The 24651-nt window shown below is 45.0% G+C and overlaps 1 protein-coding gene across 2 annotated transcripts; it reads left to right on the forward strand.

Moving 5' to 3' along the window:
- The first annotated feature begins 632 nt into the window (after positions 1–632).
- On the forward strand, positions 633–20122 carry PSAT1 (phosphoserine aminotransferase 1). 2 transcript variants are annotated; one of them, XR_002828742.1, is made up of 10 exons: positions 633–783; positions 5125–5185; positions 5968–6037; positions 8034–8239; positions 9025–9197; positions 10867–11036; positions 16214–16342; positions 18202–18339; positions 19001–19158; positions 19836–20122. XR_002828742.1 is itself a non-coding variant. In XM_006086828.3 (9 exons), exons 1-9 carry the CDS (start codon positions 724–726, stop codon positions 19104–19106), a joined length of 1113 nt encoding a protein of 370 aa, XP_006086890.1. In that variant the 5' UTR covers positions 633–723; the 3' UTR covers positions 19107–20122. The 2 variants fall into 2 exon arrangements, 1 of the variants encoding a protein (XP_006086890.1); XM_006086828.3 differs by having other exon boundaries at positions 19001–20122.
- The last annotated feature ends 4529 nt before the right edge of the window (positions 20123–24651 follow it).

The following is a 24651-nucleotide window of genomic DNA, read 5'->3' on the forward strand; positions in this document are numbered from 1 at the left end:
AGGTTTCCCAGGCCAGGGATCTTCCCAGAATCCTTAGCTACCTCCATCCTTTAATCCTGCAGGAATTTGGGACTCCAATGTATGTGCAAAGAACCTCACCCACCCACTCTGGGCCAATTCTTTACTCTACAATTCTATCCTTAGGAGCCCTGCCTCTCCACTGGAGTATCTGGCGCCGTGGGGATGCTTAGAAAAGTTTGGGGAATGAATGACTGCTGGTTGCGAAACAAATGCATCAGTCCCAGGGGCTGGTGGAGGAGAGATGGTTGGATGGGAGGAGGGGATGAGATTTGCTCCGCACCTCCTCCTGCGGGCAAGAGAGAGAGTCTGGGATCAGAGTCGGAGGACTGGAACCGGTCTGATTCAAGGCGCAGAAGCGTGAACGCGCGTTCTTCCCCCCGCCCCCGCCCCCGATCCTCCGGCGGGGGCCCTCGGGAGCCGGCAGGCTGGTGCAATCTCCTGCACGCCTTGCATGGATCAGAGAAAGGCTGAAACAGTAAACCCAAGGGGGAGCTACGGTTTCCGGCCCCGGCTACTGAGCGCGACCAATGGGGATGCAAGCCTCATTAAGCGGACCAATCAGAGCAGGGCCTGTTACGGCGTGGCCAATCGGGGACGCCGGCTAGGCAATGGGAGAAGGCCGAGGGTCCGCGCCAGCAACAGACTCGCGCAGCCGGAGCAGCCGGTTCTCTTCTGCTGACTCGCCACACGTGCCGCAGCACCATGGACGCCCCGAGACAAGTGGTCAATTTCGGGCCCGGACCCGCCAAGCTGCCGCGCTCGGTAAGTCCTAGCGATCGCGCACGGAAAGTGCAGTCCGGGCGTGAGCACGCGTGCGAGTGGCTGAGCATCCTGCGCGGGGAGCTGTGCATCTCCTCGTGGGGCGCTGGGATCCCCACTCCCGCTTTGAGTCCCGCGAACGCTCTGCACCAGCGTACACCCAGTTCAGGCTCTCTCGCAGGTTGGCTTCTGGAAAAATACACTTGGGGGAAGAAGCTCGGGAGGCATGCCCGTGCAGCTGCTCCGAGGCGTGCACGATTTGCCCCGCCGGAGCGTTGCTGGCACGTCGTGGTGCACACCTGGAGACTCCTGCAGACTCTCAGGCCCGGGCGTGGGCACGGCGGAAAAGAGAAACCTCTCGTTCCGCGTTAGCCTAGCGGGGCAGTGCAGCGAGCCAGGCAGTGCTGAGTGAATGCATGAATGGGCACTGGGTGCATGAATGGGCACTGGGTGCATGAATGGGCACTGGGTGAATGAATGGCGAATGGGGATCGCGTTAACCCGAGGGGATTGCAAACTAGAGGACCAAGCATGGCTGCCCGTAAACAGTGTTTGGGTTAGCCAGCACTCGGGAACATTGCTTTTTTTCAAAATGTAAATTTGAAAGTCTTCCAGTGCCCCCTTCTCACCCTCAGAACTATCCTAAATCCTTTTTGTCCGCCCTTTTTTTTTGCGCGTAGATTTTTAAAAGTCGTATTGACCCCCTCCACCCTCCAAAGCCCAAAGGCATTAGAGTATTCATACTCTGGTAGGCCTCTGGCTGCGAGCCCAGTCCGCTTCACTTTGTTCTGGAGCAAATGATGAATGATTAAATTCTCCCCGGGCCACAGCAGACTTTCCAAATGCAAGTGGCACTCTCTTACTCTCTCTCTCTCTGCCTGCACAACCTCCAGCCAGGTGCCAGGTGGCTGCCGCCCCGCCCCGTCCCAACCCGTAGCAGCTGTGAAGCAGACGAAGTCTCTGATGTGACTTGAACGCGTGGACTATCTGTACCGCTACTGTTAGATTTTTTATTTTTCAACCAAAATGACTGATAATATGTTGTAGCAACATGGGTCGCCGCCAAGTACTTTACAATTATCTTTTGTTGAACAGGGTAGAAAGCTCCCTGGGACAGAGCCTCCTCTGTATTGTAAGAACAGAGAATCTTACAATCTTACAATTTTCGATGGGAAAGGACATCTTAACTTTTCTATGGGCAGCGCTCACTGTAGCTAGAGAACAGGACTTATTTTTTTCTCTCTCGGCTATTGCAGTCAGTTTTATTTATTTATTTATTTTTTAATATATTTTATTATTGATTCTTTACAGAGAGGAAGGGAGAGAGACAGAGAGTTAGAAACATCGATGAGAGAGAAACATCGATCAGCTGCCTCCTGCACATCTCCCACTGGGGATGTGCCCGCAACCCAGGTACATGCCTTTGACCGGAATCGAACCTGGGACCCTTCAGTCCACAGGCGGACGCTCTATCCACTGAGCCAAACCGGCTTCGGCTATTGCAGTCAGTTTTAGGCGAGATTCTTTGCTAGAGCTGTGGAAATGTTTCCTGTAGGAGGCCTCTTCACCGTTTTCCCTTCTTCATCTTTTGGATTCAGTATTGCTCCCTGTGAAATTTGTTATGCATTTATTATAATGGCAGTTGTCATCATTAATACAGTTATTTGTTTATTTATTTTCTGGGGAGGATTTTTGCCCTCAGATGAGCCCTGTAACCTGTGAGGGGGGTGGGGGGTGGGTGGATTGTGATTCCATGTAATCACAATGGAAAACATTTTATATGATGACCAAGTACATGTATGTACTATAACTAAAACAAAAGCCTTAAGAAATAGCCTAATTAGCTACAACATACATGATTTGTATTCTGTTCCACTCTAGTTTGTTCAATTTCATTAAAAAACTTTGTTGTGACCCACAAAAGCATTCTGCAGTTTGAAAAAAATAAACTCCACTGGATTAAAAGGGCTGTGCTTTATGGGTGGAAGTCTTAAAACTCTTGTAATGATTTTCGATATAAACTTATAGGTGTCTTCAAAGAATACTTACTATCTATAAGAGAAATGCAGTTTCTTTTTTTTTTTAAATATATTTTTTATTGATTTTTTACAGAGAGGAAGGGAGAGAGATAGATAGTTAGAAACATCGATCAGCTGCCTCCTGCACATTTCCCACTGGGGATGTGCCCGCAACCCAGGTACATGCCCTTGACCGGAATCGAGCCTGGGACCTTTCAGTCTGCAGGCCGATGCTCTATCCACTGAGCCAAACCGGTTTCGGTGAGAAATGCAGTTTCAAACAGAAGTTCTAAGATAATTCTATCTCAGATGGGTGTTTCTGTTTACTAGAGGGAAGGAGCCACTAAAGTTTATTTGATCAGCCAGTGCTAATAAGCAACCAACAGTTTGCAAAACAATGACAAATTCTTGAACCTCCTTTTCAATGGAATCTTTTTTGTCTGATTCTTTATTGTTCAAATCTTGTTTCTTCAGACAAGCTGAAATCCAGTTTAGATGGTTTAATGTCCTCCTTAGCCTGTATCTTGAAAAGAAACCATCTCTGAAGGCTGGATGCTTCTATAGAGGTCTTACCTCACCTGTTCTGTGCATGTTTTTTGAACTTTTCTTTTTCTCTTTTTACTTTGTGGTAGTTCTCACATACACAGAAGTAGAGAAGCTATTGGTTCATCTCTGATATTGAACAACTATGGACATTTTTCCAGTCTCGTTTCAGCCACCCCCTTGCCCTCCCCCTTCCACACCACCTTTCTCCCCTCCTGCCCCAGGATCATGTTAAAGCCAATGGAGATAGCAGTTATTTAACTCATAAACATAACAGCATGCATCTCTGATAAGGGCTTACTGTCTTTAAAGAAAAAAAAAGAGGTATTTTCCTTATCAGTTTGTAGTTATTTTCATTTTACTTGCCTTTGGGAAACAAAAGACAATGCATTTATTATAATGGCAGTTGTCATCCCTAGCTAGGAGCTGCCTTTGCAAAGGAGTGGTTTGGGAGAGATTTAGTTGCAGCCCTCATACTCCCCTCCTTCCCATTTCCTGACACTGGGATTGGCCCTAACCTGGTCCTGCTTGCCCTGTTGCCCCTGTGAGACTGACTGTGGTGATGATGCGACTGCAGTGATCCTACAAGATAGGCAAGAGGCTCGCCAGGGCATACAGAGTTGTCATCAGAAAAATTGTATACTTGGTCATTTTCTTTTAAATCCAATTAAAAGAAATATTTTTATTGACTTCAGAGAGGAAGGAAGAGGAGGGAGTTAGATAGAAACACCAATGATGAGAGAGAATCCCCTGCTGGGGATCTAGCCTGCAACCCGTGCATGTGCCCTTGACCGGAATCGAACCCTGGACCCTTTGGTCCTGTTAACGTAAAAAACCATTGAAACCTGTAAATAATTTTTGTGAGTTTATTTGAGCCAAACTGTCGACCATATGCCGGGAAGCAGAACCTCAAGGAATTGAGATAATGCTCCTGAGAATGGCGGGTTACATCTGTATTTATACATTGCAATCAAAGGAAAGGGACGGAGGTGGGTTACATGAAATCCATTGGTGATAGACCAGAGAGGTGGGAGAAAGCAAAGCGGGGGGGGGGGGGGACCCCTGGGATTGGATAAAAAGTAAAATGATAGATACATACTTAAGTGGGTGCAGGAACAATTAACATGATAATAATGAAGGAATTTGTGCTATCTGTCCTGGTGCCCAGCACATTAGGTTGTGCCCCAAGGGGTCCAGAAAAAGGGAAGTTACAAGTTACCCAGACATTTCAAAGGGTATGCCCTTATAGATGCCAAAAGACAGATAGGCTCAGTGAAGGTAAAGGTTGACCTTGTCAGTGAAGATACCTGCCTAGGATGTAACTACCCACCATAACTGCTTTTAGTTAAAGTTTAATTTCAGACCATCCTCTGTGGTTACTTTAGGTCTCTGAGTTTGCAAGACTGCCATGCAGGCCTCCCCTGAGCTTGTCAGGTCAGCATGTGGCCCCTTTCTACCATAGTCCGCAGGCTCTACCCACTGAGCCAAACCAGCTCGGGCTCCAATTTATTTTTTATATCTAAGTTAATTCAAACCTTTGGAAAAACTATCATAGCATCAATCACATTTGGTGATTTCACACTCAACTTTTGTGAAAATTGGGTCTTCTGGGCTCTGTGGGAGGAAGGGGATTGGCTGGGTGGGGACAGAAGCCTCCAGATCTCACAGGTCCTAGGGTCAACTCCCCTTCCATGCCCCTCTCCACCCCCAGGTTTGTATGTCCAGCGGGAGAGCTGTGCACACAATACTCAAATCACCTATTTTATTTTGTTTTTTTTTCTAGGTACTGTTAGAGATACAAAAAGAATTATTAGACTACAAAGGCGTTGGGATTAGTGTTCTTGGTAAGATTTACTTAACTTTAGTTGCATGCTTGGTGGAAGCAATTTTGAAATCAACCTAAACAAATGCTGGTGAGATTTCATACATGTTAGCTATGGTTTTGCTAGTCATAGAGTCTGAGACCTGGAGGTTCTTACTGTACATTTGCATACCCATGTCCCAAATATTTATAATATAACTTCACGTTCATTTTGTTTTTCCTACACTTAAAAATGAACTTAATTAAAAGTTTAAAAGTACAGACGGTTCTTATGAAGATCTTACCTGTTAATAATTTCATTAAGATTCTCTTCTTTATGTTATTGGAGAAGAGAACCTTTGAGTTCTAAAATTTACTTTATTTTTATCTATTTATTTTCCTTATAGTTCCAAAGGCTACACAGTATTAAGAGACCGAAGGGTTAACAGTATGCTCATTGCTATTAAATATTGTTCCTGTGGGTTTGGGGACATGTACTTAGGTATCTGTGAGGCGAGAGTCTAGTGTAGAATTTTGTGCTGTTGTCCCAGAGGGCAAACATTGCACACAGGTCCATGTTAGTGATAAGGTGAGAAATCACAGGCTGAAACGGCCACGTGAAAAGTCATTCCTCTATGATATGAGGCTATAGTGCTTGCAATATGAAAATCATTTAGGTTTCCCCCTAAATGAAGTTGAATGCAAAAATAACTGAAATTTCTACTTAGTCTTTTACTTGCAAATCTTGTCCTTTTTTCTGAAGTTACTTGTGTTCATTTGGTTTTGAACTGGAACTTATTTTGTTGTTTATCTTTCCTTCCACAGAAATGAGCCACAGGTCAGCAGATTTTGCTAAGATTCTTAACAACACAGAGAATCTTGTGCGGGAATTGCTGTAAGTTTAAAGTTTTAAGACCAAACGGCATTACTTTTGTTTGATAACATAGGTACCTGGGTGTTTGTTACATTATTTTCTATACAATGCTGTTTAGAATATTCTATAAGTAAAACTAGTCTTATTAAGATGTTCCCAAAGCCACTAAATTGTTCCCCATCTTGCACTTACGTGTTTTTATTTTATGTAGTATTTCCAAAGATTTGAAATGGTCATTTCTGGGAAAGATTTTTCCAGAAGTTCAGCTGGCCTAAAAGGGATTTAAATGACAAAGGGATATCTGGTCATCTTAGCATTACTAACTTCTAGGTCACTGGGTCTGGAAGGTCCTCGTACTGCCTATCAGAATTACTGGGGAGGGGAGGGGGGGGTCTTAAAAAAAAATTAAATGCTGGGCCCCATCCAGGACTGTTGTCAAAATCTCTGTAGAAACTTCATTTTGACAGGCTCTTTGGGTTAACTCCAGAAACTGCCACTCTAGGTTACCCCCCTCCTAGGTTACCTGTACTGCTTTTCTTTTTTTGTTTTGGTAATGCTCACCTGAGGATATTCTTTCCATTGCTTTTCAGAGAGAGTGGAAGAGAGGGGGGAGTGGGAGAGAGAAAAAAACACATAGATGTGAGAGAGACACATCGACCAACTGGTTGCCTCCTGAAAGCACCCTGACCAGGAGGGGGCAGGGAGCAAACCTGCAATCCAGGTACATGCCCTTGACCGAGAATCAAACCCGAGACCCTTCTGTCCATGGGCTGACACTCTAACCACTGAGCAACCGGCCAGGGCTGTACTGCTTTTTTTTATCCAGAGGAAACTTTTATTCTTAAACACATTTCTGTTTAAAGGAGAGGTTTTATAATATCAATATAGGCACATAGAAGAATATATTAACCTTGGAAATGCACATTTTTTTTTCCTGCTCATAAAACTAGTGCACGTTCAAGATAGATACTTTAGAAAAAATAAACTCACAAATTAAACTGGACTTGTCTATAACCCCACTAGTCAGGAATAATCATTGTTAATGTTTTATGGTCCATTCTTGCATTCTTTCATGAACAAAATTGGAATTGTACTGACTGTTTCATTACTTTCCTTCTAAATTGCCTTGATAAATGCTTCAGAAGGATTTCCAGTGTCAACTTGGTTCATAGCATGGACCAGCACACCAATATTTTTAGGACTTTTGGTTGCAAAGGACAGAAGCCAAATTCCTGGCTTAACCAAAAAAAACAGGAATATATTGGTTCTCTCCCTCTCTCCCTCTCCCATGCCCTTACCCTCTTCACTTTCCCCCAAGCAGGTTACCTTTGCTTTCTTTCTCCTAAGCTTCAAAGGCCCTTCTTTTGCCTCTGTGACTTGTTTCCTGAGCCCACGCAGCCCCGCTGGCTCACTCTTTCTACCTCTGTGACATTCTAAGTAAACTCCTGATTGTATTTGAAAAACAAACAAACAAAAAAGAATGGATTATCTCACATGATGGAAAAGTCCAGGAGTGATTTAGGAGCTCGGGTGATGTCAGGAAGGTCTTTTTCTCCATCTCCTGGCCCTGCTATTTTATGTGCTAGCTTCATCAGATGGCCACCATTGACTGCAGGGTTAGTTCCTACAAGTTCATTCTTCCCCTCAATAGGAATAGCTCTTCTTTCCCAAAAGTTTGATCAAAGCTCTCAGAACAAAACCCCATTGGCCAACTTGGGTCACATGTTCATCCCGAGGAGCTGGGGTTGTTTACCCTTTAACCATGTGGAATGGCAGTGGGATGATACCCCAAAGGAGCAGCAGGGTGTTACTAGCTTCTGTCTGAACAGTGACCATAGGCTGCCCCCCAGGCCCAACAAATAGTTGTCCAAGGAGTGAACAGATAGTGACTGGACTGGGGAAGGCAAAGTGGTGGGGGGGCTTTCCCGTATTTCTTGTGGTATATCCACCCAAGGTGCAGTGCTGATAAAGCATCACTCACGCTCCATCTTTGACTGTCTGCTGTGCTTTTGCCCAGAGCCGTTCCAGACAACTACAAGGTGATTTTTGTGCAAGGAGGTGGGTCTGGCCAGTTCAGCGCTGTCCCCTTAAACCTGATTGGACTGAAAGCAGGCAGGTGTGCCGACTACGTGGTGACAGGAGCTTGGTCAGCTAAAGCTGCAGAAGAAGCCAAAAAGTTTGGTACTGTGAACATCGTCCACCCTAAACTTGGGAGTTACACAAGTAAGTGCGGGGAGCTGAGGTGGGCTGTAATGTTGGCTGGCGGGTGGTCCCTCCTTAGGACAGTCTGCAATTGTGTGGGTGTTTTGGTTGTTCCTCCTTGTCAGCAGTTAGTTTGAGACCATTTAGATAGTGGGGTGGCTGTACTAGGTAAGGCTACTACGTGCTACTGCGGAAAGAGCATCCCTAAGCTCATTTGGCTGAGAAGCCCAGGGTCTGGTTTGGCTTAGGTATGGTTTGATCAAGGGCCCCAACACTATGTCCAGGTCCTGGTATCTCACTGTCTCCTCCGTGGTGGCCCCACAGTCAGGAAAGCTGCCCCCTTGGGATCAGAAGATGGCTGCTGCCTCTGCGGACCTTACGTTCTCCCCAGTTTCAGTGCCTGTGCTCACGCATTCCAGTAACAGTCGTGTCTCATGGGTCCCGTGTGACAGCACCTGAGTCACATGGTACTTTTGAGGCTGCAGGTGGAACTGGTTCCACTGGAATCATATGGACTGAGAATGGGGGAGGCTGGAGCCCCAAGGGGGAACTGTTGGACCACCAAATAGGATGACAAGCAAAAAACCCCCAATACTCCGCCATAACTGAAGATTTAACAGTCAGCAGGGTTGATCATCCTTTTAGGATGGGGGTGGTGATTATAATAATGCGAGATGGTAGGGTGTTTTCACTCGGGAATACTATGGAATCAGTCTCATTGCTAGGGGAGGGCTGTTATTCCTGTTGGGCTCCATCTACCTAAGGAAAGGGCAGTACAAGTGTCTCCAACTTGTCTTCTGTGATAGAAATCGTAGACCCAAGCACCTGGACCCTCAGCCCGGAAGCCTCTTACGTGTATTACTGCGCCAACGAGACTGTGCATGGCGTGGAGTTTGACTTTGTCCCTGACGTCAAGGGAGCAGTGCTGGTCTGCGACATGTCCTCAAACTTCCTATCCAGGCCAGTGGACGTTTCCAAGGTAGGGTGTAAAAGAGGGGACCCCAGCGTCTTGGTTTCTTTAAGGGCGTTTTAATATATACTAGAATGAAGAGAGGGTGGGGAGCCGTGGCCTGCAGAGGCCCTGGAGCCAGGGTAGCTCAGTGAGCAGGCCAGAATCACTTGTTCATTATAGACTGTCGGGTGTTTAAGTCCTGACATTCCCAGCTCCTTGTGAATGAAAGCCTCACAGGGTCACACTCACGTCCATGGGGAATTTATCTGCCTTTGAGTGTGGCTCTTAGAAACATTTTTAGTCAACACATTGGGCGTGGCTTGCTGTCCTCAAGGGAAGATGCAGATTATCCCAACTCCGGGTGCCTGTGAAGGAGCCCCGCCTGGCCTTGTACCCACCTCAACTCCAAGAGCATCAGGACACGTAGACTTTGGGTGTCACACGAAGGTGGCAGTGGGAGTAGAGTACCCAGGAGCCTACAACAAGGTGGCATAACATCTGTGAGGAATGGAAAACAAACTGACAAAAAAATCTGCCTTTTTAAAAAAAACTGTGGTAAAATATACTTAACATAAAATCGGTCATTTTAACCGTTTTAAGTGCAGTTCAGTGGCAGTAAGTATATTCACACTGTTGTGTAATCACCACCACCATCCATCTTCAGAACTTGTCCTCTTCCTGTACTGAAACTCAGTGCCCATGAAACATTAACTCCCCAGTACTTGCTCCTCTAGCCCCTGGTAACCACCATTTGTACTTTCTGTCTCCATGAATATGACCACTCTCGTTGCCTCACATAAGCGGAATTATGCAATATTTGGCCTTTTGTATCTGGCTTATTTCACTTAGCAGAATGCCCTTGAGGTTCATCTTTGTGGTAGCACTTGTCAACTTCATTCCTTTTTAAGGCTGCATAATATTCCATTGTACTAGTATGGATATACCACATTTTGGTTATAGCCTGGTATGTATTACCAGTCACCGTGCACTGGCAATTCTAAACAATATCAAGTATAAAATACTCCGCCTGCCGGGCCAGACTGCTCCCTCTTCCCACCTGGGACACCACCACAGGGAGACATGGGACAGGGTTCTGTATCTTATCCTATATAATAAAGAGCTAATATGATAATTAGACTGGACAGCAGAACGACCGTCTGGACGAAGCCGAGGCTGCGAGGGCAGAGCCCCTTGCTTGAATTTCATGCATCGGGCCTCTAGTATGACAGAATTTCCTGAAGAAACTTTAAAGATCTGTTTTTTAAAAGTTCTTCTCTCTCAGGCAGCTTATCTCATTTATCAGCATTCTTCTGATTGTCCCTTTATACAAATATAAATGGGTAAAAATTCTGGTGTTTTTGGTTACCAAGGAGAGTTAGCCTCCCTATTTTAAAGACTAGCATGGGTGTAGATGGAAAGGATGCAGGGTGAAGATGAATATGTGTAAGGTCTGTATCGTGATGGCCTTGGGCTAGCCCCTGACTGGGGGGAAGGACCAGGCAGGACATACCGTAGGCCTCAGAACTCAAAAGTGTCTGAGATGGAGATGCCTTTAGAGAAGAGAATACAGTCTGAATAGGAATACAACAGTCACCTCCTCATAGAAATCATGCTTTGCAAAGAGGTTGGGAAGTTTCCATACATTTCAGAAAAATGGCCAAGTGCGTCTACAGTGGTATGTGTTTCTCGTTTTCAGTTTGGGGTGATTTTTGCTGGTGCGCAGAAGAACGTTGGCTCTGCGGGGGTCACGGTGGTGATCATCCGCGATGACCTGCTGGGGTTCGCCCTCAGGGAGTGCCCCTCGGTCCTGGAGTACAAAGTGCAGGCCGGAAACAACTCCTTGTACAACACTCCTCCCTGCTTCAGGTAACCCGCTGTGCTGCTTGTGGACCGATGGAGGGGTCTCTTTCCCATCAAAGCAGAGATGACTTTGAAGTAGAGTGTTTGCATGAACCGGTGACCTGATAGCCTAGACATCCTATCAGGAGTCTCTGTCTGGCTCATGCGTCCCTGTGCACTGTTTAGTCAGTCTTCCCTCTAGCCCTTTTTTTGGGGGGGCTGGGGGTGGGTGGGTAGTGTTTTTGTTTGATTTTGTTAGCCTTGGTGGTTCACCATTAACCCCAAAGCTCTGTGTAGGTGAAGTGCTGTGACTGCATCTCAAACAACCAGTGCAAATTGGGAGGAGGACTTTTAAACGGAGGGGGGGGGGGGCGGCCTCCACTGCTTGCTTTTCTTTCCCTGCTGGGCCTGCACAAAGGAAGCTTGAGGTTTGGCAGCAAACATACTGGCCTGGGACAAACACCTTCCTGGTTTTTCACCCAACCTGCAGGGGTCCTGTTAGCTGCTTTGCACGCCTCTCAGGCCTGCCCACAACCTTTTAACTCCCAGCTTCAGGTGGTTTGGGAAAACCTTTGGGACCCCTGGGATTTAACAGTTTCCTGAGAGAGCTTCCTACCAACCATCTGTGTGACCTTAGGCAGGGCAGATCCTCTCATTATTATTATTCTCATTTTGCAAGTGAAGAAGCCGGGGCCCTGCCTCTAGAATTTAAGCCCAGGCAGCCTGGCTGCAGAGCCTGAGCCTCAGTGTGCTCTTCGCAAGCAGAATCATCAGGGTGGGTTTGTTTGCGTTTGAAGGATACCATCTGTGAGGGGCGGAAGTTTTCTTAAAAGAGTGTGCATAAAAGGGGGACTTCCTTAGAGGTCTCCCCACTAGATGCTGCCTGTAGAAAATTTCCCCCACATACATTTCTTTCCTAGGGAAGAAAGGAGTTGTTTTCAAAGCCAGGATTCTGTTGGAATCCCTGCCAGTTTTCCACCCGCTCACGTGGGGCAGAGCAGCTCCTCGTGTTGTGTCCCCTGTGGTCCTTAGGGAAGGGGGTGTTCTGGTGCTAGCTCTCCTGGTGGCCTGAAACCCCACTGTTTCCCCCTGGTTGAAAGTGTTTCTAAAAGACCTATTAGGGATGGGGTGGTGTTCAGTGGGGGATGCTGAATCTATTGCTCACCTCTGGGGTTCTAGGCAGAGGAAAAAGAGTGCTCCCTGGCCAACCTGGAAGTGAGAACTGGGCGTGCTGAGTCGGGAGGCACAACTGGGGAGCCTCTAGGGCAGGGCTCCTAGAGAAGGGATTGAGGTGCCAGGTTCTACAATGGCAGGAGGTAGCTCCACCTGTTAGAAGGTGGGGCCAGGGCCTGGCTCTCAGTCAGGTGAGCCTTTCAGGGCCACTACTGGCTGTGGGAGGTGGAGGGAGACGGGGAGAGCACCACCCTGAAATTGGCCTGAAGGCGGCCAAGTTCTGATCAGAGCACAGCCTGGAGGAGCAGGGGAGCTGTTATCTGGCATCTTCTCCATGAGTTATGTTGTGAAATAAAATTTTTAAATGTGGTGAATACGTTAATACGCTGTTTGTTACTGTTAGGGGGGAATCAGCAGGAACTGAGAAAGTGGGCCAGACTGTCTAATGCAGTGGTTCTCGACCTTCCTAATGCCGCAACCCTTTAATACAGTTCCTCATGTTGTGGTGACCCCCAATTTCATTGTTACAAATTGAACATAATCAAAGCATAGTGATTAATCACAAAAACAATATGTAATTATATGTGTGTTTTCCGATGGTCTTAGGCGACCCCTGTGAAAGGGTCGTTCGACCCCCAAAGGGGTCACGACCCACACGTTGAGAACCACTGGTCTAATGGGAGGTGAAAGTGTCTGGAATCAAACTTGAGATACAGAGGAAGTCCTAGAGCAGGAGCTTTGTCATAGGGTCCCCTCCAGCTGTGGCCCCAGGCCTTGACCTCGCATGGGGTGGGGAGGATAGAAGGTGGGGTGGGGAGGACAGAAAGGTGGCCGCAGGAACTACCTCCCAGAACTTTCCTACCTGAGGAGACTGCTAAGCCAGAGACAAGGGCAGAGAAGGGGTTACGTTTTTCCCCAGACAGATCAGAACAGTGATAATTGGGCAGCTCGGAGCAGGATAGTTAATGTTTGATTCGAGTCATGTAAAGGTAGAAGATGAAAGAGACTGGCTTAAATGTATTCTGCCCGAAGACAGCTCTTGGAGGTTGCTTTGCTTTCCTTTACCCCAAAAGAAGAGGAAGAGAACAAAGTAAAAGTCTGTATAATTGAGCAGTTACCCTCAATCTCTAACTTGAAAAATGTAGAGTTCATTTGCAGTGCTTAAACGTTCAATGTTAGAAAATCGTCGCTCACTCAGTGAGAACAAACTCCTTAGACAGAACATGAAGATTTGTGCAAAACTTCCTCCCCAATCTTTGAATGTAAGGTGATAAGACACTCAGAACACTTCAGAACTTTCTGTCACATAAAAGTCCTTGAAAAGGTCCGCGTTTGAAAAGAAGCCTTCTTTTTTCTTAGAAAATCAGAGCCAAATGACCACAGGCCCTGGGAAGTTTGTTTGAACTGTGCTGGGTAACTGGCCTTCAGATTCTTGCCAGTAGCCCTGGGTGATGAATTGGGGTGGAATAAAGAACTCTTGGTCATTCTCTTTACCCCTTAGGAGAACACATGAAGCCCAGTTAGTGAATAAGCAAAAAGATGCCTACACTTTTTTTTTTCTAACTCTGTAAAAGTTTTTACTTACTATGATTAACTGAACCCATAAATACAAATTGGTTTTAGTTGTACTGAAAGGTAGAATAGCTAATAAGAGACAAACTGAACCTCACTAATTCGGGCCACCTTCTCAGAATGGGCCTCGCCTTGTCCACCATCAACTCCAGAAGCTCATCCACAGAGTTCGAATCTTTAGAAGAGCTAGGGAGAGTTTTCTGGGGACTTTTCTGGTGTGCTTTTCTAAGCCCTGGTGCACAGAATAGTTTGTATTGCTTTAAAAATTTTTATAAGAGGAACGCGTGCTATTAGCAGAGGTTTCTGAAGTAATCAGAACCTGCCCGGGTAACCACTGGTAACTGCTTGCTGTGTATCCTAACAGATCCTTAACTGGGCATATGCACATAGACAGAGCTGTATATATAATTACGCGAATGGAACTTTCCTATGCACACTGTTCTGAGAATTCCTTTTTTCCCCACCCAACAAAATACTATGAACATTGCCATATCCGCTCACCTGCCTGCCTTTTTTTCCTTTGAATTGCTGTGTTGTATTTCATAGAACAGATGTCCTGTGATTTATTGAGTCATTTAACAGGCAATCTTAGGTGGTAAACCTGGGCTCTGTGTTTGCAGGTGGCATTTTAGATGTACAGTGGGACCTTGACTTACAAGTGTCCCGACTAACGAGTTTTTTGAGATACCAGCTGTCTCTCCGCTGCTTTTTTGCATTGAGTTGATAGAGTAATTTGAGTTAACGAGCTCCTTAACGAGCTCGGTCTCGGAAGGAATTAAACTCGTAAGTCAAGGCCCCACTGTATAAGTATAAATCAGGTGAAAGTGTTGCACTGAGAGTGGGGAGAATGGAGACCAAGTTGCAAAGCTGTGTAAGCATTTGAGGGCCCTGTATTGTGAAGGTTTGGATTGCATGGGGGTAGAAGCATAAGTTAACACTTCTGGAAGCCACAGGAGAGTCACAGGGACCAGACATCCTTCCACTGCAGGGATGTGGTCCCTAGGACAGCCCTCTGCCTCTTGGTGAGGCTTCAGACACCAAGTCTCCGGACTATTCGTAAAATGGGTGGGTTTTCTGCTGACTCTGTCTGCTCAGATTGCATTAGGATTAGCCAGAGAGCGAGGGCAGTGAGTCTGAGCAGGTCAGCCGCCGGGAAGGTAGTGTGTCAGTGCTGGGCTTTTATGCAGTGTTGGATGTGATGATCAAAACAGCAGCGTGGGGACCCTGGGAGAACAGAGCTGCAGGTGGAAGTGAACTGTGGCCTCTGAAAAGTACTGTTGGTGAACGGGCTTGAGGGTGGCTTTGGTGGCTGGTGTGTTTTTGTACTTGGTGGAGAGAGAGCAGTTTTGGGGGATGTCACATCAGTCCCTACCTGTCCAGCCCAAGCCCTAATGCACTTCACAACGTTTGGGACACAGACAAGATGAAAGGGCAAGATCACCCCAGTTCTAGGCCCCAGGAAGCCATTCAGAAAGAGGTTGCATTAGACTCCTCACCTGATGTCACATCAGTCCCTACCTGTCCAGCCCAAGTCCTCATGCAAACCTTGTAACACTGAATGTCAGCAGGTGGAGATAGGGGAGTGGCAGACAGGCGGCCTTAGTAGGGGACACACTGCCCTACCTCCACTTGCTGACATTTAGTTCCCACCTGAGGCACCCTCAGACCTCCTGGCTCCAGCCCACCCAGTTAACCCTTCACTTCCTGAACTACCAGAGTCCTCTGCACATACTTCCCTGTACAGCTTTTACCATTTGCTCTTTTATTTTATATTTCTTTGTGGAAAAGGTGCTCAGCTTTTCCACTCCAGAGCTGACCCAGGGCCCTCCACCAGGCAGGAGGCAGTGTGGCTTAGTGCTAAGGGCATGGGCTCTGAGTCACAGTCCTGACTCTAGGCCCAGTGCTGCCACTCACTAACAGATTCCCCAGGATTAGTCGCCTCGGGACCAGGGAGACCAACCAACTTCTGGTGGACACGTGCGACCTTTTAACTGCCCTGCTCTTCCCAACTCCACCTTCCCAGCCAACAGGCAGATCCAGCAGGGTCCTTGCTCCCCTGGTCTCATAGTTGGGCAGGGGACCTAACGGACCAATCCCAGCCTTCCCTGGGATCCTCTGAATTGGGAGTGAGGAGAAAGAGGCAGGCATGTGTTGGTGAAACTGTGAGATATGAGGTCAAGAGCCCAGGGAACATTAGAAGGATGCTCATCTGAAAATAGGAAGCCACCAGTCCAGCAGAGAGAAGCAAGGATCAGAAATAGCAGATGGGGTGGGATTTGTGTCCCTGGTTCCAAGGAACCTCCATCCTTCATGGGGCGTGGAGCCATCCCTTTCTGAGCCAAGTGACCAGTGACATCTTACAGACTGTTTTGGTACAACTGAACAGTTTGCTTGAGTGTCTTTCCACTTTTGCAGACCAGAACTAAATGCATGTTTTTTTGTTTTAATCTTTATTTTAGCATCTATGTCATGGGCTTGGTCCTGGAGTGGATTAAGAACAATGGTGGTGCAGCAGCCATGGAGAAGCTCAGCTCCATCAAATCGCGGATGATTTATGATATCATTGATAATTCTGAAGGATTTTATGTGTAAGTCGATGGATTTTCTCTCACATTTTGTCTCTGTGAATTTAGAAATGTGTATATCCCAAAGAGTTTTGGCAAATGGGTGCATTCATCTTTCTCTGGGACATTGAAGTGCTGGTGAGCTGGGTGGGGGAACCCTAAATACAGTCTTCATTCCTCCATCTTTTAGGTCTTCCCCCTTCTCCCCCCCTTAAATTAGCTATGCTTTTTATAATTGGTCCCTCATGGTGGGAGCCTGAGGCAGCAGAATGTCAAAAGAGGGTATCCACTGAATTTTTCATTGAAATGTCAACTGTGACACCTACCACTTTGTGAGAAGGGGTGGGCAGGTAAATTGAAGGCTCAAAGCCTGTTACCAGATACCTGGTTTCCCTTCTGTGTCTCTTCTGCATTTAGGTGTGCATGTGACTCCTGTTAACTAACAGGAATTGTGGATGCACCCTCAGGGGAGAGTGTCACTTTAATGGGGCTTCCTCACACTACTTTTATTTGCTAATTTTCATGATCCCACTCTGAGAAGTGAAAGACTAAGACAGGAAGTATTGGAAAGTGGAGAAAGAGGGTTATTACATATTTAACTTTTCTTTTATTCCAGAGGAGTATGTCCGTTCCTCTGACATTTGCCACTTTGGGTTGTCAATGGAAAATAATTTTGGCTGCTTATTTTCCAAATCAGAAACTGAAGTCCTAGATAAAAAATTCACTCTTCGGTTTTGAGAGTCTGTACAAGCCCTGTCTGAGCAAGGTGCTGGGAATAAAAAGATGAGTTGATTGAATTTAACTGTTCTAAATTGTTTCCGTTTCCTATTTTTGCATCACAAAACACCCCAAGATAGTGGCTTAAAATGACAACCATTTTCTTTGCTTGTGATTCCTTGGGTCAGCCGGTGGGGCCGGGCTCAGCTGGGGAGTTATTCTGCTGCCCCCACCTGGGTTCGCTTATTCAACCGAAGTCATCTGGTGACTCACCTGGAGCCAAGGGGTCAAAACTGGCCTCAGTCACATGTCTAGGAGTTGGTGCTGGCTGTTGGCTGGGCCTCTTATCTCCAGCAGGCTAGGTCTGCTTACTTAATGGAAGCAGTGTTTTCAGAGGGCAGGGCAGGGGTAGAAGCTGCATATGCCCTGTGAGGCCTGGAAGTTGTACAGCATCGCTTCTGTTGCAGTCTCTTGGTCAAAGCAAGTCACAGGCCAGCCCAGATTTAAAACGTATGAAGAACTAGACCCCACCTTTGCTCGGAGGGCTGCGGAGAATCTGTGGCTGTTTAAAAATATACCACAAACATTTTTTGCAAATATACTTAATCCTCACATCATCCTTATGTGAGGTTCCATTACTCTTCCCACTGTTCAATGAGGAAAGTGAGGTATAACAGAGGTTAGTAACTTGCTCAAGGTCACACAGCTTGAGACAATGCAGTGTGACAAGTGCTTTGAGAAAACTGCTGCTCATTATATATTTTGAAGTCTTTCAAACACTATGAGGGCCAACTTTTTTTTCTCTGCAGCCTTCTAGAGAAAGCCACACATTGCTGTGTGGCTGCCATGTGTTGGAAGCTTCATACATGTTGTAACACTCAACTGTCTCAACTAGTCTAAAATTGAGGTGTTATTATTCCCAATATTCAGATGAGGCAATGGAGGCTCATGGAAATTAGGTACAAGTCATACAAGAGAATGCTAAGTCACTGTTCTTATGCTAGAGGCGTCTCCCTAAGTAAATTATAAATGTCCTGGGGCACAGCTTTTTCCTTAAATCCACTGTTTGCATCTAGAAAATGTTTAAACATTTTTTTTTCTGTTCGTTTGTTAATGGCAGTTGCACATTTTAGAAAAGTTGCTGGACTAATAAACGTGTTTCTCAGGTGTCCTGTGGAGCCCCAGAATAGAAGCAAGATGAATATTCCATTCCGCATTGGCAACGCCAAAGGAGACGATGCTTTAGAAAAAAGATTTCTCGATAAGTCCCTTGAGCTCAATATGATCTCCTTGAAAGGGCACAGGTGAGTATGCATCCAGTCCAGAAGCCCGCATCCAGTCCAGAAGCCTGCATCCAGTCCAGAAGCCCGCATCCAGTCCAGTAGCCCGGCGGAGAATGAGTTTAGCTTTTCAAATGCAGAATAAAATGCCTGCCTAGCTTGGAGTATCAGTTATTGTAACTTGAGAAAACCAGTTGTCACAGGGATAACCCTTTTTCCTGTTGCTTCTAGAGCTCTTAGCACGATTCCCTTGGTGAGAGCATGGAGGAGCCACATATTCCAAGGACTTTTGTTAAAATTCCCCTTGAGAATCCCATGATTGGATCTTCTAGCACAGGGGTTGCCGTCCCATGTCTGATGAGGCCGGTACAGCCCCGTTTGGTGTAAGCAGATCACTGGTGCTCCAGCTGAGTGTCAGATGGAGCAGTCATTCTTGCAGGCTCTATGAAAAATACACGTCCTCACCACATGGGAGGCAGGACGCGTACCCTGCAGTGGTCCCGGCTCCCTGTTTCCGTTGAGCTAGGTTATGTGTGAGTCGATAGACCTTCGCTGCATCAGGGAGAATTTTCTAGTGACTAGATGTCTGAAGGTCCCAGCCACCTGTGGGGGTGACTGGAAAGAGGGTTTGTCTCGATGCTAAATTAGATGCTCTTGTTAATGGTGGTACCTTTGGTCCTTCTAGGTCTGTGGGAGGCATCCGGGCCTCTCTGTACAATGCCGTCACAATCGAGGATGCTCAGGAGCTGGCAGCCTTCATGAAGAAATTTTTGGAGATGCATCAGCTGTGAACACATCCTAACCAATCTATATTCTACCCTTGAACAATGTCCCACATTTAAAGTAACTTAACGGCTTCAAAAATTTTACCATGGTAGTTTTCTCAAAGGAACATGCTTATTATAGATTCCTCCCTCCCCGCCCCTCCGCCAAAAAACCCCCACAAAACAGCGCAATATGCACAGTTCTTCAAAGCTGGTGGGACGTAACAGACACCTTAATTTTGACTTGAAATGAAAGCATTTAAAAAATCTTTCTTTAGCTTTTCTAACAATCCCACTTTTATGTTGTCTTTGCTGCTGCGTTTTCTAGCTAGATCTTAGTATTCAGACTTGCCTGTGGACTTACTTACACAAAGTGCAGTTAATGTTCCTGGAGACACACGAACGCGTAGCATTGAGGGTGGGTGGGGTCTGCTAGGTGCTGAATTTTGATCCTTCCCAAAATGGCAGCTGTAGGGGCTCCTGGGTTCCACAGGGATTAAATCGGGTCAACCTTGACCATGGGTGAGTGTTTAGGAGTTCTAGGCTAAAGGGCCAATTGGAGATCTTAATACTGTTACTCTCATAAAGAGATAAAAGTGACATACCATACGTTTATATAGCAAAGTCTGTTTTTAATACCAAATAGTTTATATCTCTATGCATTTATATTTCTAATATTGTGGTTCTTAGTGATATATGTAGAGTCTTTGGGAATTTGTTAAGAGTCCTTGACATTGTGCATTGTTTTTTCAACAGTTGTGTCTTCTCCCTTCCCTCCTACCTTTGGAAGCTGCTTCACAAGATTTAGAAGCTCCCTGATTCACTTTTATTTAGGTGGAAGAGAAGGTTGGTTGGTTATTTTTTCAGTTATGCCGTGAAACTAAAAAAAATCTTAAACCCCCTTAGCGTTTGTTCACTTGACTATTCTCGTTAATTGTGTTTGACCAGAGTGATGCTGTGAGTCACAGTCTTGCCCCTGTTGTTTATCCATTGTCAGTATTTGATGTTGAGTATGTGGACATTAAAGTCCTAAAACACCTAAACCTTTGTCAGTGAATTTCTTTACCTGCTTTTAAGATTGTTCTTTTTCAAAACTTTATGATGGGAAAACTTGAGTTTAAAAATAACATCTGATAGGGAATTTAATTTAGTTCAACCAAAGGTATAAAACTTGAGTTCAGTGTGTCCATTTAAAAAAAATATCTATTTTAAAAATTGATTTTAGAGAGGGAGGGAGAGGAGAGAGAAACATCAATTGGCTGCCTCCTGCACACCCCCTACTGGGGATTGAGCCTGCAGCCTGTGACCTTTTGGTGCATGGGACGACATTCAACCAATTGAGTCACACCGGCCAGGACTTTTTTTTAAAAAAAATGATTCAGCGCACTGTGTTAGCTTTCCATTGGCTTTTGGAATGGACATTATCAGCAAAACCACCGTCCAACATACTCATAACTCATGGTGTAAAGTCCCATGAACTCTTTTCTGCTCAGGCCAGAAACATGCTAGTAGGATGGTGTTGAGCTATCTGTGTGCTTCGTTGTACTGTGTAATGAGGACTGGACTGGTCTCTCATCTCTCTAGTCAGGGCTAAGCCTCCCCGTCTTGGTTTTCTCATCTATAAAAGGAGGATTGAAATAATTCCCCCCACTTATCTCAGGAATGTTTAAAAATTTACAAGGGCTCAATGCAGGATGTGAATATTAACCACAATAAATGTTTAGCAAAAGCCAGCCAGTCCATGGGATCCAACTAAGCGTTCCCATAGAATAGAGTCAACCTCTTCCTCAACCTTCCATCTGATGGTTTCGAACCCTGTGGTTTGTACCAGCCCCAAGTTCCTTAAAACTCCACTTGTGTCCATTCCCATTGCCATGGCCAGCTCTGCTGTTGGTTCTCAGAAGAATGTTTCACCAGCCAGTTGGACAATTAATTCCCCTCATGCTTCTCCTTGATATCAATTCCAGGCTTCTTAGCCCAGCAATCGCAGCTTCTTTTGTTTATGGTTCTTAGAATGTGGCATGAATTTGCCCATGTGACACATTAGCCTGGAAGTCCTGCCCCCACTCGTCAGGATCAATCTTCAAGACGCCTGTCAACCTCCCGACTGTGTCTCCTCCCTCAGAACGATGCTCTTTTCCCATTTAATCCATTGCAGCACCCTCATTCTGTTCTTCACTGGACTGGGTGTCTGCTTATCTGGCTTCTCCAACAGAGCAGCAAGGAGGGAGCCATGTTTCTCTTTTGCCATCTCCTGGCATCCTGCTTTGCCCTGAGGAGGTGCTCAACGACTGTTTAGTGAATGAAAAGTCTTATCCCGGTCCTGTTGGTCTTCCTGAGTTTTGCAAACAGCCTGGAGTAAAAGGCAGAGTTCTAAATCTCGTGTAGAGATTTTTTAATATTCAAAAGCTTAAATATACAATTTAATTTTCCACTAAAATGATTAGATATGATTGGTTGAATGAGTAAATTTCAAATCTTGGAGGGCTTCTAGACTCATAAATCTGTGAAAGCCTTTGGAAAATGGTCAGCAACTGCATTCATCCAAATACAGATGGTAGTCCCTGTTTGGATACAGATTGCTGGAAGGTACTCATTGATTGAAAACCTTGACCTTTGTATGTCTCAAGTGAATGAACTGATGCCAGCCAGTCTGCTGACACGTGGAGAGAGGTAGAAGGGGAGATAAGAGGGCTCCTGGGTCAGCAGGCTGCGATGGGAGCCAGAACCAGCTAGTCTTCCATTAAGATTACAAATGGTAGATAAACTTGTGCCTTGGGGAACTTGTGTAAGGGTGGTGGCCTTGTGTTCCTTTCAGATCCTCTAATTTGTACTTCTTCCCCTCAACTGGATTTGAAGTGTGATTTTCCTCTCAAAGTTCTTGACAACTCATAATCATTCTAATGTCATCCAAGTGAGAAAAATAATTGTTCCCATGTTTCTTGTGTTTATTTCCAGGTACTCCTTCGTCAGTAACACGGAGGTTCTGTTCTTTGCACAAGAAACAAAATTGTGTTATGTGCCTTAGTCTTCATTTCCCCACTAGTCTATCTCAATATCTAATGCCCTCTCATACAACTTAGCTGAAGCTGGAAGGTTTGCCAAGCCCTTAGGTGAACTATGTGATGTAACAAATAATTATTTCCTTCCTCTAGAGCTGAAGGAGACACTAAGACCCATAAAATGGACAAGACCCATTGCTAGATGTCCAATTCTGCCCAGGGCATTAGCAGGTCTGGCCTTGTATCACTCCATGATTAATGTTAGTTGTATCATGTTCTTTGGAAGGAAAGTAAACGAAGAATTTTCTCACATTAGATCGGAATGAACATAATTAAAGATGAAATGCAACTGGGTATGCAAAGAAATCAGTCACTTTAATTGGAAAGGAGATTCCTTGCCTCTATCGGTAATTGGGCTCTTGGTAATTTAAAATCAGAATCCATGACAATTTGTGACAAATTGGCTCCTTTTGGGCTAGAAACGGTAAGAAGTTTTAATTACCTCTGGATTATTCCAGAATGGATGGCAAAGCTTAATCAGAGAGATATTGAGAGAGAGAGAGAGAGAGAAGCTAATAGTGAGCATAGAGTTATTGAATTTCTTTTTAAGTAAAATAGTTCATTTGCTGTGACAAAAACAAGAGCTTGTGGTATCTGAAGTCCCAAAGATGTAAATTGGATTTTCTCAGAAAATAGGGAACTTGGCATATAAGAAAAAGTTTATGTACACAAAAGTTCCATAGTTAGGTTATAGAAGTTAGCCTTAGTTATTAGTGCATGAGAACATTGACAACGTTGGGCCTCCCTTGGGGGCAAGTATGGATTTTGTACTTTGAGTGTTAAACATATAAGTAATAGGCACTAAGTTTAAGAAAGTCTGAAAGTCATTGCTGGTGTTTTAGCCTTTGTTTCTATAGTTTGCCTAGGAAAACCTGAGGAACAGGCTGGATTTTAGGTTGACACACTCGGTTATAAACTTATTTTGAATTGTGTGTGTTTATTTTCTATATCTGTATAGGTGTAGATATAGGTATAGCTAGATACAATTTCAAACAGAAATGTTGCAGGATTAGTATAAAAAACTCACATATGTTTAATCTAGATTCATCAATTATTAACATTTAGCTTCATTTTCTTTGGTATTCACTCTCTTTCTATTATAACTTCTTTCCCCCCTGAACCACTTAAGGATAAGTTGGAGACATTGTGCCCCTTCTAAACAGTGATGGTTTCCTAAGAGCAATGGCATTCCCTGACATAACCACAGCCTAGTGATCTAAGTCAGAACTTTAACATCAATGCTTTTGACTCATCTACAGTCCATATTCAAATTTTGCCACTGTTCCAGTAACAGCCTTTATAGCTTTTCTTTTCTTTTCTTTTTTCTTAGCCCAGGAACCAGCCCACAATCATGCCTTGCATTTAGTTCTCATGTCTCTTTAGTCTAAATCTGAAACAGTTCTTCAACTTCTTTGTTCTTCAGGTTATTGGCAGTTTGTGAAGAATATGGACTGGCTGGTGTATAGAATGATCCCCAATTTGGGTTTGTCCTGTTTTGCGCATGATTGTTTCAGGTCATGCGTTTTTTGCAAGGGTGCCATTGTGTCCTCAGTGCATCCCAACAGGTGTGTCATTGGTGTCTTGACTAAGGTGGTGCCCCTGAGGTTTCTCCATTGTCAAGTTGTTATTTGTCCCTTTGTCGTTAATAAGAAAAAATTATGGAGATATTTTGAGACTCGATCCTGTTCTTCATCAAACTTTTCCCTAAAAAGGATAATACAGGTAGATTTATGTGATGTAGAAGGTGAAGTGATTTGCTTATTTTCCAGCAATGCAAAATAAAATAAAATAAATAACAACCCTAAAATATATGCAAAAGTATGCAAAAAAGTATATTGGGAAGTCAAAAGCTGGAGGACATATAGTCCAGGAGCCCTGAGAGTAACAAGCATGTTTTGAGGATGTGAATAGTGTGGGCCAGTGTGCTTTTGGTGAAAGAGGGGAAAGCATCTCCTGGTCAGGATTTAGGGACCAACTTGTAGAATTTTCCTTAAGTCAAATGTGTTGTCTGTTTTCTCTCAATATTTTTAAAAGCACAACCCTTTGGCAATGCAGACCTCTAATGGCTAGATCATGAACCACCCGGCCTGATTATGCTTTGAAAGATGTCATATAACAACCTAAAGTTAAAGTTGTTTCTGATGATTCTAGCCTAGCAAAATAGCCCCCAAGAGAAACATAACATCTTGGCTTCCATCAAGCCAGGTAAAAAAAGCCAAAGGCATCTTAAATGCCTGAGAAATGAAACTTGAGTTTGAAATATGAGAAATATAAGAAGTTACAGGTCATTCTTGAGGGGTGAGGGGTCGGGGGAGGGGAATAGTTATCTTATCCAGCAAAGTGAAAGGTACCTAGAGTCTAAATCATTTCTTCCTGCTCCTGCCCCCACTTTAAAACCATAGTTTCTTTAGGTTGAAGGCAGAATCTTCAGTTCTTGGGAAATGACAGCTGAGCAGGTTAGTAACCTCAGATAGCAAGCATTCTATTATAAAATACATTGGGGAAAATAC

The sequence above is a fragment of the Myotis lucifugus genome, unplaced genomic scaffold, assembly GCF_000147115.1.
Source record: "Myotis lucifugus unplaced genomic scaffold, Myoluc2.0 scaffold_31, whole genome shotgun sequence".
In the NCBI taxonomy this organism is placed as follows: domain Eukaryota; kingdom Metazoa; phylum Chordata; class Mammalia; order Chiroptera; family Vespertilionidae; genus Myotis; species Myotis lucifugus.

What these genes read in the sequence shown, in the direction of transcription:
- PSAT1 (XM_006086828.3), top strand. Translation starts at nt 724, where the DNA reads ATGGACGCCCCGAGACAAGTGGTCAATTTCGGGCCCGGACCCGCCAAG. An exon ending in TAAACTTGGGAGTTACACAA is followed by an intron (nt 8,240 to 9,024) that starts GTAAGTGCGGGG and finishes CTTCTGTGATAG; the next exon opens with AAATCGTAGACCCAAGCACC. An exon ending in AATTCTGAAGGATTTTATGT is followed by an intron (nt 16,343 to 18,201) that starts GTAAGTCGATGG and finishes CGTGTTTCTCAG; the next exon opens with GTGTCCTGTGGAGCCCCAGA.